Here is a 15,442-nt window from a genome sequence, read left to right as displayed (position 1 = left end):
GCCTTCACACTGCCTTTGCATTTTAAACACCTAAGTGAAGACACTTGAGATTACCATAATAATATGTAGTATCTTTTTTCTCTTCCCTAGCCACCAATACTTAGAAGAACTGCTGAGAAAAAAGCCTGTGCAGAACTTCTCATGTAGTACCGAGAAACAAGGTTAGTTTGGGTACTGTGTGCTATCTCAACCTAATTGTCATGTAGACATGGGTTTCATGAAGATTTAAACTTAGATGTAGTAGAAATAGTGTTCTGCATGGCATAAGTATTGTTAAGAGAAACAGGATAAAAACCTTGATGGCTTTTCATTTAGTTCAACACGAAAAATATTTTCAGACCTTTATCAGCCATATTCCTACTACATCATTCTTTCTCCCTTTCTTATTTTTAGCAAATGGTTTCAGCTAAGTACCTTGATCGTGAACAAAGAATTCTGGGTTTAGAAATTAAAAAAATATTGCACAGAAGCTTTTACACTGTTCATAAATAAGTGTGCTTTCACAGTCACATGACATGGCACAGTATGATTTGTACCTTTGTTAGAATTCCATCTTCTCGGTGGTTCTTCTGTAGGACATGCTGAAGTGCTAGCTGGATCTTCTGTTGGAGTTTTTCAATTTTTACCTTCTCCTGAAGCCATGAACGATCTAAATACAAATGGAGTTAACACCTCTAGTAGTGCATACATCAGTCACAGTGCATCAGGAAATAGTCTGTTACCAGTTCATTTTTCCTATTTGCAACCTTCCTTCCACTTCAACAGTTTTACATAAGAAATGAGTTTCAAAATTAATAGCTTTTGGAACACATTTATTACTTGCATTTAAAATTACTTTTATAAAGCCCTCAATAAGAAGATTGCAGCATATCTGAATAAGATTGATTAATTATTTGCTAATAAGTTCTTCAAAATGCAGGATATTTACAAAATGAAGCTAGCCCCCTTCTAGTGAGAAATGAATAGATCACATAATGAACAAGTAGTTGGAGTGGATCTTCTTACTAAGATCTACAGTGGCATACAGAAAAATCGGAAGCACATATTCAGCTATTAAAAAAGTGCTCCTAAACTTCTAGCAGAAAACAAGTATTAGGTACTACATCTGTGGCAGAACTAAGGGATTCTGTGGCTTAAATTCTAGGAGACAAGATAAACATATCTCCAGCATGGCAACCAGCATGAGAATGTATTTATGATGTAGTAAAGCTCACTGTTGCTAACAGACTCCTCCAGCATTTATTCTTATGATGGTTTAAAACTGTATTTTTCCTTGGGTATTATGTCAGACACAAACTGAATTTCTGCACTAATATCTTGTTTCACCCAACTTGATAAGCCTTCCCAGTACCTGGAGTACTGTGTGAATCTGTTTGAAATGAAGTTACTTTATTCATGGGTATAGCAGACCCAGGCTGACTCTTGTATGTCTGGCACCATAATTCCCAGTACCTGGTTTCGCAAAGGTGACAGATACCTAAGCTACCATGGTATGCAACCACCTCAGTACATTTGTTCCACACTAAAACAGCAAGCCTACTTAACAGATCTGAGCTGGCACTGGACCAAAAAGATGTGGACATTTCACACTGTATGATAGCAGTACTATTTAAAAATACATTAAAATAAAAGTGAACTCTGCCATAGAAACCTAGAATAAATACTCTCTCTCTTACCTGCTGACATTAAAACAAATGCAGAAAACAAAGCTATCTCATCTTCTGTCAGGTGCATAGAACATAAACTTTTTCCAAATTCAAACACAAAACTAATGAAGTCTTCACAACCTGCCAAAAAGAAGGTACAGCTCATGCCAAACTGTTTATAATGACTTCAAAGCTACACAGTTGCTGATTTAGGTGAAAAATAGATGTAAAATACTTAATAGGTAAGTGCTTTTCCCCTTGAGGACTGATGAGATCTCAGTTATGCTTGAACTTAACCCCACTCCCGTAAGTCCCCAGCTATCACATCCTGGTAACCAGTACTTTGAAGGTTTTGTGCATTGCATCTTTTCTGTGCTTTTGGGGTAAATAACAGATGAACACCAAGCCATTTTCAAGCTCAGCGTTGTTTTGGCTTTGTTGCCTTTCTACATGAAACTTTCTCATGTCACTGTGGACTGGATGTTTGAAATGTATACTTGAAAAATGCCAATTTTACAAATACTGAGCACACAGAAGAGGGAGGGGAAAGAGGCATACAAGGTACATGCAGGAGCAAAAGGAGAAGCGAAGGTCTGAAAGTTTTTCATGCAGAAAAAGATCTGTGCCTCCTTTCATCCATTCTCTTGCTCACACAGGTGTAAGTCAGGTTACTGCTGCTGTTACACATGCTTGTTATGCAGTACACAAAAGCTGCACCTTGCTTTGAAAGGGATTGCAACCTCTGTTGGAATAGGGTTCTCCTCTGCAGATCTCAGCCCCCAGCTCAGCTTACATTTCCGAGTGTACTCGGTAGCAGCTGAAAGTTAGGTTTCATTGGAACTAATAGCAGATAGAAGCCCACATCTGATAGTGCATTCTCTGAATTGTTTCTACTCAGAAGCAGTTCTACTTTAATACTCTTTCTACTCTAATATCTTGAGGTGTTTTAAAAAGGCAGAGAGTACTTCATTAATTGTACGGCTTTCTTCACTGCCATATTGCTACTGTCATTTTTCACTGCCCTCCAGAATGGCTTACATCCCAAATCAACACCCAATTAAATGCTTCCTTTTAAAATTAGCAAAAGTGTGCAGAGAAGAAGAAATAAAAAGGTAAACTAGGGTTTAATTAAAAATTAAAGAATTAGAGTATTTCAGTATTTTACCTGCAAATAACTAGATTTTGCGTACTGAAAGACATTACTAACATCTTCAGAACAGTAAAGTCAGTATATCTAAAATTAAATTTAAAGTTTCTCTTCCTTTTCAACTGGATACATCAAGCTTTACATGAGTTAAGACATCTGGGCTTCTGTTGTTTACAAGCATCTCCGAACTGCTCTACCCTGATCTAAGTAAGGAAAGTGCTGCATTTCAATACCAGTAGTCCTGCACTGCAAGGAGTTAAGGTGTTCTAACTCCTGAAATCAGCTTGGCCTCAAACAGAGCTGGCACAATTACTTACAAAATAAGCAGTTTGAACTTTTCAACTGTTATTTAATTTGAATACTACAGTCTCTATTTTTTTTCAAGGCAGCTGTCCTCATGCTTTTCTACCTTATTGTTTCTTTGTGTGGTTTTAAAATACAACACTTGGTATTTCCTTACCTAAGGACTTGAAAACCTCTGGGCTAGCATACTTGCCATCAAAGTAGACTGTGTTGTTCTGGGAGTCAAAGGCACGGCACATTCTGATGAACACAACCTCTAATGACCCTAAAACAGAAACAATGTATGTTTGACTATTTTAGCAGAGAGACTTCAGTTGCAAGAGGTGAAATAAAAATTCCCTAGTGCTCTGCCTTCAGCACAGACTGACTATGGCAGTAGGTTTCTGTGGTGTAACAAAGAATAATTTGATTTTGTAGTATAATTAAATTATTTCCCATAAACTCCTTTACAAGTTTTTGCTAAAGTAACTTAGTTGATGCTAATAAATATTTTTATTAGAGTAATGAAGTCTCTGAAGTCAAAGCAATTCATTTAGATCTGTGCTCATGAAGCTTTGACAGCTTTGTTCAATATTTGTAAACTGCATTACTTCCACAACATCTTGCGTAGAACAATCTGGACTTTTAATTTGAAATATATTATTCACTATTAATAGGCCAAATTAAAAAAAAATAAATGAATCCAACTTTTTCATCCTTTCACACTTAATTGCTCCTGTAGTTCACAAGGAAAATTTCATACGTAGACTTGAACTCAGCATAGAATCGTAGAATGGTTTGAGGTGGAAGGGATCTTAAAGATCATCAAGTTCCAGCCTCCCTGCCATGAGCAAAGACACCTTCCACTAGGTGGAACATGCTGCATCCAGAGTAACTAAGAAAGCATATTACTTCAAACAGACATAGAAGTTTTTTTTTCTTGTATTATTCTAAATTATCATTGTACAACATATGTATATATATGCTTATATATATACATAATCACTCTATGTAGGAAGCACTTTCCTCAGTCAAAACTCATAGAAGTAGACCTTAAAATTCACCCACATACCTGCTTTTAAAAGCACAATTTGATCATTTTGACACAGTTCCATAAAGCCATCAATGCGTTTGGCAAATTCCACTACATACTGTATAGCTTCTGTTATTTTGACTGCGCATAATTGCCACATTACCTCCCTTTGCTGTTTGAGAGAGAAGAAAAATTGAAAAGTTACTAATTAAAGTTTGGAAAGCCCATTTTCATAAAATAAGACTGAGCTCAAAAACTAAGCAGAGCAAATTCTCTCCAGCAGTCCTGGCTACAGTCTGCTTGTAAGAAAAGGGGCATTAACCTCCAAGACAAAGCCTCATGAGGACGAGTGAAAATGCAAGCACATAAAACTTCTTCAGTGATGGCAGAGAGATCCAGGTTGCAGTATTTTTATTACATAAGCCAAAAAAATCAAAGTATAGTGATGCTGGTGATTTCAGTGGTAATTCTACTTACTGCATCAAAAGAAAATACCCACTTCTGCTAGCAGTGCATAATCACATTTTTCCTATCAACTTCTCTTTTTTGTACTGAATGTAAATTATCTAACAAGCTGGTCTTCATAAGGATACATATCAAGTATACAAATATGAAGATCATCTTGTTAATAACAAAGAAGGCATGCAATTAGTGTTCTTCTCAGGGGTTAATAATGCTTCAGAAGGAGAGTACCTAACAAGTGGAAAAAATATTCTTAAAGGTTAAGTGGTTTTTTTTTTTTTTTTTTTTTTTTGGTGGAAATGAAAAAAAAAATTTAAAAGTGTGCTTTAATAGTGCTTCTCAAGACAGTTTTCCAAAAGTAGCCATTTGGCAGTAGTGTGTGGATGGAAGGCATAACGGAAATACAAGCACTGAATAAATCTTGCAGTACCTACTGGAGGCATGGCAGCACTCTGCTGCCCTTCTACAGGTGAAACTGAAACACTGTGACAACTGTAGAATGAATCAGGGATACAACCAGGCACCAAAGGCAGGAAATCCGAGTTCTGAGTTTATAATCTCAAAACAAAATACACCATGCAAAATTATGAAGTGTCAAACAAGCCAATGGCTTTTTGACTGGCTCCTATTCAGGTTTTTAATTACCAGATAGGAATGGAAACAAAGTAAGACTGATGCATATCCTGGTATTGATCAGTATTTCACAGGTCAGCTGTAAGGGACTCTACAGTTATAACCTGGTGCTTCGAACTAGTTTGTTGTTGTCGTCGTTGGGGGGGAGCGGGTATGTGGGAATGATTAGGGAGATTACAGTGTAACAACAGTAAATAACATGCCATGTTGGAGTGAAAAAAAATTCTCTAGTTTCTTATCCCAATTTCTAGAGCTTTACATTTCCTCGTATTCGTGGTTAAAATCATAAATGCAAAATCACAAACCACACTGCAACCACCTTGCTCATCTTGATTCTAGCAGGTTTTTTTGTTTCATTTTTGTTTTGAAAACACACATAAATGTACATTCCCGATAGTGAACAGAAAGCAGTGAAAAAGTGAATTTTGCAGTGTGTTATGGAAATACCATGCTTTAAGAAAGCATGCCACAGTTTGGCATGCTTTTATACCTTGTTCTGATAGTTCTCAATTTCTTCCTGCAGAAAAGTCTGCCATGTTATCTGCTGTAGCTCCTCTCTCAAGTACTGGCAAGTTTCCATGTGAGACTTGGAAATATTCTGTGCAAGATGTTCTAAAAGAAAGACCAGAAAGTTACACACATTAAAAATGCAAAGCTATACCTTCAGACATGAGAAAACGAACATATTCCAGTTGCAACTGGGAGCTGCAGGAAAGCTTAGCTGTTAGAAGAAATGCTTTAATTTAATATCTCCTTCGATTTTTAATCTTTTTTCCTTAAAAATAAATCAATGCAAACTGCTAACACTGCAGTAAACAAAACAGAATTCTGGATCTTAGCGTACCTTGCCTAGCTCCTTATGGGCCCAGTGCAGCCATTAGAGGGCACTCTGTACACACACACACACAAACCTCGCTCACACTCTCACAATGCAGCTCTGAGATTTTAATAGTTACACAAAACAGAATCCTTTCACTAGTTTGTAAGATATTCAGATGAACTTGAATTTATTTTTGAATAAAGAATACTATATTTGGGACAAACTTACTTCCTACACGGCAGTGGGAGCCAAAGAAAGCTTGCAAGATCAAAAAGCTTCAGAGATAAAGGCAAAACTCAGTGAAACCTTGGATCATTCAAACTACTGTCAATTCAGTAAGTGGCCTTGCTGCTTTTAGTAAAATAAAGTCAGCTTTGAAACCTGAGTTAAGAATTATGCTATGAAATAGTATTCAGTCTTAAAAGTCTTCCACTTTTCTACCCTGACTCTTTGTATGTGTCGTCTCATATTTTAGCACAGGACAAGTAGACTTGTCTCACGCCGTTCTGCAGTTGGTACTTCTGCAGATTAGACCACCACTGAAAGGGAAAGCTTAAAGCCACAAGTGCAAGGTCCTGCATCTGGGTGGGGGCAATCCCAAAACATCAGCTCAGACTGGGTGATGAGTGGAATTGAGAGCAGCCCTGCAGAGAAGGATGTGGGTGTAATGGGTAGATAAGGGACTCAATCAGGGATTGTAGAGATAGCACAAGGGGTAATGGCTTTAAACTAAAAGAGGGTAGGTTTAGATTAGATATTAGGAAGATGCTGTAGATGCCTCATCCCTAGAAGTGCTCAAGGCCAGGCTGGATGGAGCTTTGAGCACCGTGATCTAGTGGGTGGTGTCCCACTACTTGTGGAAACTGAGTAAGACTGATGTTCACGAACATGGGTTTATAGCTTTGGTGTATTTCAGTGCAATATTTGTTTACCAGTGTGTACTTAAAGCATTTATTTTTCTCACTGTCAGCATCTGACAGCATTATTCCTGTGCCCTTGCAAGATACAGAAAGTGAAATATTACCATGTTATTCACTAACCTCAGCCTCAGTTCTAGACTGTATTTAAGCACACACTTAAATACTTTCATTGAACAACCCCGCCTTCCTAAATTGAAACCTCAGTCTAGAAGACAAACATTCTTCAGAGGTTGTTTGGCAATGTCAATGCTGGGCACCCAAATCACGTTCCATAGGGTTCAAGTGCAAGCACTGTGTAAATAAGGGTAAGGAATATGACAAACTTATCTTACACTAGTGCCCTAAACTGAATACCCGGCCTGAGAAGGAAAAGCCCCTTCTTTTTTTCTGTAGTTTTAATGTTCATCTTTTAGTAATTTCCACAAGAACATTAACAATCACTTGACTGAGACAAACCTGTAAGCATAGCTTTTATCTTATTATTTTTCTTTTGGTTTTACTTCATCTGTTACTGAAGGTATTTGAACTCAAGTGAGATGCAATACTTTGGCTGTCACAACATATAATATTGCAGAGAATGGTATTCTGCAACATAAGGACGTGACAAATCTTCCTCTCTGCAAAATTTCTCAAAAGAATATAAACTAAAACAAGCAGAATTTCTCATCAAATACTTGCCTCTAAAACCAACAACAAAAGAGACAAAATTATCTTGAAATAGACTATTTTTTTCGATTTTTAGGTTGTTTTCATAACGAAATATGTAGCAAAAATGTCATTTAATCAAATAAAATAAATGTTTTAAACTCCTGATTGCTTGTCTAAATACTAGAATCTTAAAGCCATTTCTCTAACATCCTGTTTCAGTTTGCTGATGACCACTTGACACAGTGCTCTCTAACTTAAGACCCGGATGCTAACAAGTCATAGTAATGGAATTCAGCCTTCCTATAATCACTGAGGGAAAGGTTTAAAGGAAAACATGCTAATTAATGTGGTCATACGGGTCTTAGGGAAACTGTCAAAACATGCTACATGGAAATTTTTTCTCAAGTCTGGAGCCATATTCTCTTCAGCCACTGGAAAGGCGAACTGCCCTCAGATTAGACTGGTGTTTTGGTTCCACATTTCCCAGGTACAGGTAAAGAGCAGAAAAAAATAGTCCATGTCACTTTTTGTTAGGAAACACAGAATTGAGCTAATAAAAATAAGATTAAATGTTCAAAAAAAACATTTAAATAAAGAAATACTCCATTTCTTCAGCACAACAGATTATCTTGTTAGTAAGTATTCAGAACATTCTATTACATGAGTTGAAAACAAAAGCAACACAACTAGCTCTGATCAACGACAAGCTTATGTGACTTTTAGTCCACTTCTGTAATGTGTTCAATCACGTACCATAATTAATTAGGGTATCGTGCACTTAACAGAAGAATGCCCATACATGCTCACAGCTGTCCTGAAGCAGCATTCTCGCTATCACCTGGCTAAACGTGTCATTTTAATCCAATGGATACTATCAAGACAATTACAATGGAAGTTTTTCTCTCTCATTACCTAATTCTGCCATGGACACAGTTGGAGAGGTCTCCCCATTTGTAAAAGAACAATAAGGGAAGAAGCCCGATGCTGGTGTGTAGTCACATATTGGTTCTGGTTTGATTCCATTAATATCAAGACCCGACTGATCTGGAGAAGGTTGTATGTCTAAGTAGAAGCTGCTAACTGCAGAGTCTGCTTTGCTACCTTCAGGGGTATGCCCATCAATGTAATTACTGAGGTCATCATGTAGCTCTGTTAACCCATTGGTGGTGATATTGTACGTTGGTGTTAGTGGTTCTGCCTCTCCTGGCTGCTGCTGATGATCTCGCTGCTGCTGCTGCATTCGATGTTTCTGCACCTCTGCATACAGGCTGTCCCTCTGCTTTTTTGACATTCGACCAAACTTCACAGCTGAAATACAAAAACAAAACATTTCATTTCTATTACTCCCGTGGTGAACTTTATTTGTCTTGGGTCTTTAATACTACACTGAAGGGCACAGTATAAAATGTAAATCACCAAAATGGGTAGACCTAAGAATCATTTCTGTCAATTACAGGTAACATAGCAGTATCACATACTCTTTTCATGTACTTAGCATGCTATTGAAGATGACTGTTAGAAGTTACTGTTTTAGCTGAATTCATTAGCTTTCCACCTCTGTGCCTAAAAGATTTTCTTTTATATCCACTGTATTGACCGTGCATCTCTTGAGCATTCAAATCTCACCTAGGAATTAAACCTTCAAATTGGTAAGTGATGGCAACTTCATTACATCTTTGGAGGAGGTGTACTAATATCAGCTGCATATCCAGTTCTAATAAGAGTTATGTACGCTTCCATTTTACTGATAGGTGGATTTTCATCATCACATTAGGCGTAATTTTGAGCGCAATATTAATAGCACCAGAAAATACTTTCTTCAGAAATCTATCATTGACAAAAAAGCAAACCACGACATGGGCTTGAAAAAACACTTCGCTTATTTTCTCTTTGTATTTTTTCCATTATTTGTTTTACACACATTTAACTTCTATGTATATTGTAAAACAGTTCTGCTCCGTACCAATATAGCGATGTTACTTGCAACTACAGGATGTCACAAATAGGAGTGAATACAGAGAGGAAGTATTAACATTAGAACAGAAACTGCATCTTCAAGTGACCAAAGACAAAGCACTCAGCTGTGAACTACAACAGAGGAGTAAAAACAAAACAAGAACTTCATATGTCCCCTAATTTATATATATTTATCTAAATATTCAACATAAAAACCACTCTGATCTCAACAATCAGCTTGATGCACAGTAACTTTTAAATCCTTCGTTATTTCAGGTGAATGCACAGTATACTCAGTATAATTTTACTTTTTGCAGTTAAACCGGGGTTTAGCAGAGCTTACCATCTCGAGACATCCCCACAGCAAGGCATTTCTGTAATCGACAGTGTTGGCAGCGGTTTCTACTGGTTCGGTCAATCAAACAGTTCTTCTGACGAGGACAGGAGTATGTAGCATTGCTTTGCTGACTCCTTCTGAAAAAGCCCTGTGATTGCATTGCAAAATACAAGTCAAGAAGCTGTTAACTAATGGAGTGAATAAAAACTCTGAGTGGTAGCATACCTAACTGAAAATGAAGTTCAAGTGCACTATAGTCACTGAAGGAAGCTAAGAGGTTTTTTTTTTCCCTGGAAACAAACAAAAAACCAGTAAACAGTAGGAAACAATTAATAAAATGGTGTTATGACCTGTAAAGGAACTGCATGTTTCTTCACTGATTTTTATAGAGTCCATGTGACGTATGGCACACTGATTATTTCCAAGCAAGATAATTATAAACCTTTGTGGTTTCCTTATCATTTCTTGGTCAGCATGGATATCTAAAACGGGGGATTCAACAGCTAGTTAGTTCAATCTGATACTCTTTTCCGCGCCTGGAGATGACAGTAGCAGGCTCTGATGTTCAGCCTCACCAACGTATGTATGTGTTGAAAAATACACAACATGATACTGAACAGTTCCCTCTATAACGATTATTTTTTTATGTTTTGGTTGTTTTTTTTAATAGTTCGATGCTGACAACTGAGTTTTCATTCAACTCAGTGCAGGGTTTAGATTTCTAAGAGGATAAGGGGAAGCTGAAACAAGTTCTATGTACATGTTTTCCTTTTGAGTCAACTAGAATGGAAAACCCTTCCCCAAAGAAAAATTAATGCTGGAAGGCTGAGCAGTAGATACAACGTAGTTCTCTCCACCAGAATGTGCGCATTATTAATCACTATGCCAGCTGCTTGTTTTGAAGCTCATTTCATCTTTTTGCCACAGACTGCCCAAACATAAGTTGGTGTGTGTAATACCTACTTCACAAGGATTCTGAGAAGATGTAGTCATTCTAAAGAGGCATTTGAGATCAATGAGCACAGTATTTTAGTTTTATGTTGCCACATAATGGATTAATTAACACCGCTGCAAAGAAAATACCTCCTCAGAAAGGCCGGGCACCTTTTAATTAAAGTTGGACTTTTACCAATCTTCTGTTTATTCAAAGACTGTATTCTGGAGTCCCTCAGCACACGCACACTCTGTCCAGACACTTGGTGAAATAAACAAGAAGGACTTCTGCATGACAAATAAGAGGCTACCTAGCAAATTTCCTGCAGACAGGAGAATGACAAAATGCTGAGTTAAAGCCATATGCTCCATATTTTGAGGAGGAAAAAAAATCTTAATCAGTTAAGCTTTAATGGTGAAAGGTGAAGTATAAAAAATGAATGAAGAAACTGACCATTTATTCTGGTCTTGGTTTCTATCTGACTGGCCTTCCATTAATGTTTGTCAATAGTGAGGTGGTAAAAGTCACTTAGGCTGAAAGCACTGCACATACTGAGCTCTGAGTGCATTTCACCGTAAAGAAAACCTAAAATACTAAGAAAATTTCCAGGTATCACTCCAACATAACAACTGATCCCTCTGGAGGAACCAGGTCTTAGATAAGTAGACAGCTTAATTTCCAGTTGTGTTTGCATCCTTAGTGGAGCCTGTCACTCCAGTGCATGCAAGGACAATGCGATTCACTGGAAAAACAGGATTAGGTATCAGCGTGAGTGATGATTTACTGATCAAGGTTCTGCATCTCTGCATTATCAGTCTCTTAAGATATTCAGTTCCCTCAACACTTCGTCAGCTGTCGTAAATGACATGCTCATTCATGAATGACTGTATTACATTGTCTGCCACTGCTGAGATCCTGTAAGTCGGCTTTATCGATATCTAAACTGAAACTGGCCCAATAACCTCGACGATCTCTCCATTTTCTTTCAACTGGGACCTGTACTCTGTCTGTATTGCCAATTAGGGCTATTTCTCTCTATTAAGAATATTCTCATCAAACTGAGGATTATTTTTAGTATTATAATGGAGAAAATACCGAGCTTTTGCTTCTTCCAGATTTTCCCTAGAGACATTGCTGCTCAATACATTTTATTGTACAGTATATCAGCTAAGTTACAGCTTGAAGCTAAGTCTTCAGTAGAGCAGAACTGCCTGAAACTGGGGCCTTTAAAAGCTCTTGCACTTTACAAATCAGAGATACAGAAAAGTGCTTTTAAAGACAAACTATGCAATATTACGTGGGCATGCTGAAAACATCAGTAGTACCTAAAGCAGAAAAACCTTGCCTCAAATCTTAGAAGCGAATCTGAACTCTTCTAGAGCTCAGAAATACTGTGAGATTTGGGATGGCAATACAATAAGGTTAAACTTCATTCAAATGAAGGCTTTTAGTCACAAAAAATATTCAATGTTGGTGACATTTACCTGTGATTTTTCTATCCATTTGGTGGTCCTTGGTATCTCATATCATTCTGAAGGTATGTGGGGAAGCCCCTTCTTACAGGTGCCTTTAGTGAGTAAATACAGTTTCCCTACTAGTTGCTTTTTCGTCTTCTATTAGGAGAAGGAGAGACACTGTACTGTGTTGTGCTATTTTTTCCCCTTTGCCAGAGGCACAGAGCTAGCTATAATTTTTCCATCAGGAAGGAGGAGGTGTATGCATGTGTGGTACACGTGTATACATTCAATCATTATGCAAACCAACCCAAGCCACATACTCTTAATTGCATGCATGTTCATAACAACCATCATTTGACATTCATCCGATTGCATAATGGGCCACAGGCAGATCGGACCCCTCTTGATCAAACAAACCAACAAAACTGTTCCTGCACTAAAAAATGTCACCATGTGACACTGCTCTCTGACTGATGGCATGGGCTGAGCCAAGGTCTCCGGTATCGGAGTGTTTGTGAGTGTGTGGAGCCCTGCTGCCTTCTGATGTCAGGATAAAGAGGCAGCTGATTTTGATGAGGCGTCATTGAGCTTTGCCCATCTCCCTTTTTATGTTGCTGTATTAACACAGTGCCAGAAGAAGTGAAGAGCAGATTACAAGCCATCTCTGCATTTCAGACTCCTATTTATATACAAAACAATATATGGTTTTTCATATGCTGCCAAAAAATCAAGTTTGGAAAAAAAGGGCAAAAGAACTTTTCATCTGCAAGTCAGTTTGAATAACAACTTGTTAAAAAAGAACTTTGAAATGTAAATAGCAGTTTTCACAGTCTATTAATAGTTCCAGTAGCTTTACTGTTCAATGGCTCTGTACCACAGACGTCTGTGTCTAAGCTTCCTGCTTCCAAGGGGAAAAATCCTGTTGTGATTCTCTTATGTCACAGATCTCACCACACAGACTCCCTCTCCAGTGCAGCACGGGTTGAAATGCTGATCTCATGTTTGGTCTTTTGACAAATTTTCATTTAATGAATTGATTCCTACAGTTCATTAAAATACCCACTTCCATTTCTGTATACACATATGTCTTAATTAGCTGCTCATTGGCTGTTTAATTACAAGAAAACAGCTGACAGCTGCCTTGCTGCATCCTAATGGCAGACGTTTTGGAATGACTGTAAGCAAGCCCGTGACAAAAAAGACTTATTCATAATCCCATGATTTATGGCTAATACTTAAAGTCTTCCACGTATCATTAAGTTTTGCAATATTCTGAGCAATTAACAATTAGTTGGGAGGGTTCGTTCTTTTACGTTTTTCTATAGCAAACTACATCCAATTTTCTTCAAAGAAGCATCAGAAAAATATACTTTCAAATGTAAGAAATGTAAATATTCAGAGTGGGTTTTAACCCTTTTATGACAACAAACATGCTTTTAGTTATGGGGGAAAAAAGAATACTGTGAAAATATTTTTAGATGAACTGTTAACAATAACAAGAATAAAAATGATAATTTGCTAACAAAGTTATAGTGCCACTGAAAACAGAAAAACATTCAGTTTTACCTACATAAATCCAGGAAATAGATTTTGTTTATTAGGTTATAAAAGGCTTATGAGCCCTTTCTGTAACATAGCTGATGAATTTTCTGAGCTGTTTTACTTGAAATTGATTAGGCAAAAATTAAAAAATTTCAACAGCACGAATGAGAGGCACGTGTTTACAACACCACTGCGACAGTAACGAGAAATCAACTACTAAACAGAGTGAATGTCTAAATGGAAAAAAGAAATACAAGATGGGAAATGATACCAAGTATTGTTTTCTGAAGTAACAAACAGGGATGATCCTTGTACTTGCAATGAACACCACCACTTGATGTATAAGAAGACACAGGAGACAGAAGCTAGGAGTTACAAATCTTTGAAAATAAGAGAAATGCTCAGTAGTGCCCTGCATGGATGGTTTTGAGATCAACTGCAGGCGCTTAAATAAAGAGAGGTGTCATACTAATACAACTGGGGGTCATTTGAGCATGAACTATCCCCGTTGACAGAAAAAGCAAGTAAACTGCATCTGCAACTTTGAAGACAGTTCACTGACAAAATATTTGTTTCAAAGTAAATGCTTTGCTATACCCTTTTGAAACATTCAAGTGTTTTCTGACATCAATTTCTCCTTGTACCGTCAAAGATGCTGTCGATGTCTCTCTTAAAAAAACTGAACTAATTTTAAAGAAAGATGCATTTACTGATCTGTACAACTATTTCAGTTCTGTCTAATTCTTCATAACATGTCAAACAATATCTACTGCTCATACCCAGGGGGTGAGGGAGCAGAAGGGAGGGAATCCGCACAGTAAATGGCCAGAGGCCAGAACTTAAATAAATTGATCAATTAATCTGATAACAGGTCAGTAGGCCAATATGAAGCAGAAAACACTGGACAGAACCCTTAGGTATGATAAATGAGCATGGCTGTATACATACCAGTCTCCTCTCTCAACACAGTGCCTAACACAGAGCAAAACATTTTTAATGAGTTCCTACAACTAAGAGCTGAACAAGTGTTCCATACAGATATTAGTTTTTTCAGTAGTGCTACTACAGTACTACTATTTTCAATATTAAATATGAGAATAAACTCTTACTTCTGAGTTATGCAACATTCTTCATTCATGCTTCTAAGTTAGGCCTTAAATGACTCCTGTTCTCTCCTTCTCCATTGTGTGACACATATTGGATATCAGCAATGGTCAGATAGAAAAAGTCTTTCAAAATTTTCTTTCTTTATAATAAGCCCTCAATAGGAGCCCTCCTAGCTCAAGTATGAAACAGAGCTTGCCTACAAACTTCATTTTTCAGTTAGGAGAGAAAAAGGGGTGGAGGTGTTGTTATTTTTTTCAATGCAGACTCAAATCAGACAAATAGGTCGATGGTTTAGGAGTACACAGCAACATTTGTGTAAAACACAGCCAATAACATCATAAAAACAGCCAGTAATCTCATAGCAAGGTAGGAAATAAAATCTTCTCAAGAAATACTAACTGACTTGAGTAAAAGTCTTCAACTGTAGTATATGAAATGAAACATAGCAAGAAAAACTGGTCTGAAAACTTTGTTAAATGAAATGGAAGGGCTAAAACATTGCAGGACAATAAATAGGA

The 15,442-nt window shown here is 37.3% G+C and overlaps 1 protein-coding gene and 1 long non-coding RNA gene across 10 annotated transcripts in view; one reads left to right on the top strand and one right to left on the bottom strand.

Annotated features, from left to right (window-relative positions):
- Positions 1-15,442, bottom strand: part of RORA (RAR related orphan receptor A) — a 388,288-nt gene that overhangs the window by 11,122 nt on the left and 361,724 nt on the right. For 4 of the 5 annotated variants that reach the window (NM_001289887.2, XM_046899012.1, NM_001397360.1 and 1 more), the window contains 7 exons: positions 9,891-10,032; positions 8,504-8,899; positions 5,694-5,815; positions 4,148-4,280; positions 3,254-3,361; positions 1,677-1,787; positions 537-649 (listed from right to left, as the gene is read on the bottom strand). In NM_001289887.2, coding sequence (NP_001276816.1) covers positions 537-649; positions 1,677-1,787; positions 3,254-3,361; positions 4,148-4,280; positions 5,694-5,815; positions 8,504-8,899; positions 9,891-10,032 — 1,125 coding nt within the window. The remainder of the gene's footprint in view (positions 1-536; positions 650-1,676; positions 1,788-3,253; positions 3,362-4,147; positions 4,281-5,693; positions 5,816-8,503; positions 8,900-9,890; positions 10,033-15,442) is intronic. The other variant, XM_004943750.5, reaches the window with a different exon arrangement.
- Positions 1-15,442, top strand: part of LOC107052149 — a 64,576-nt gene that overhangs the window by 13,840 nt on the left and 35,294 nt on the right. For all 5 annotated transcript variants that reach the window (XR_003077095.3, XR_005862803.2, XR_003077094.3 and 2 more), the window contains exon 3: positions 91-161. This is a non-coding gene — a long non-coding RNA (uncharacterized LOC107052149). The remainder of the gene's footprint in view (positions 1-90; positions 162-15,442) is intronic.

Source organism: Gallus gallus, chromosome 10, assembly GCF_016699485.2.
Source record: "Gallus gallus isolate bGalGal1 chromosome 10, bGalGal1.mat.broiler.GRCg7b, whole genome shotgun sequence".
NCBI lineage: Eukaryota > Metazoa > Chordata > Aves > Galliformes > Phasianidae > Gallus > Gallus gallus.
This window is presented reverse-complemented; position numbering and strand designations above follow the sequence as displayed.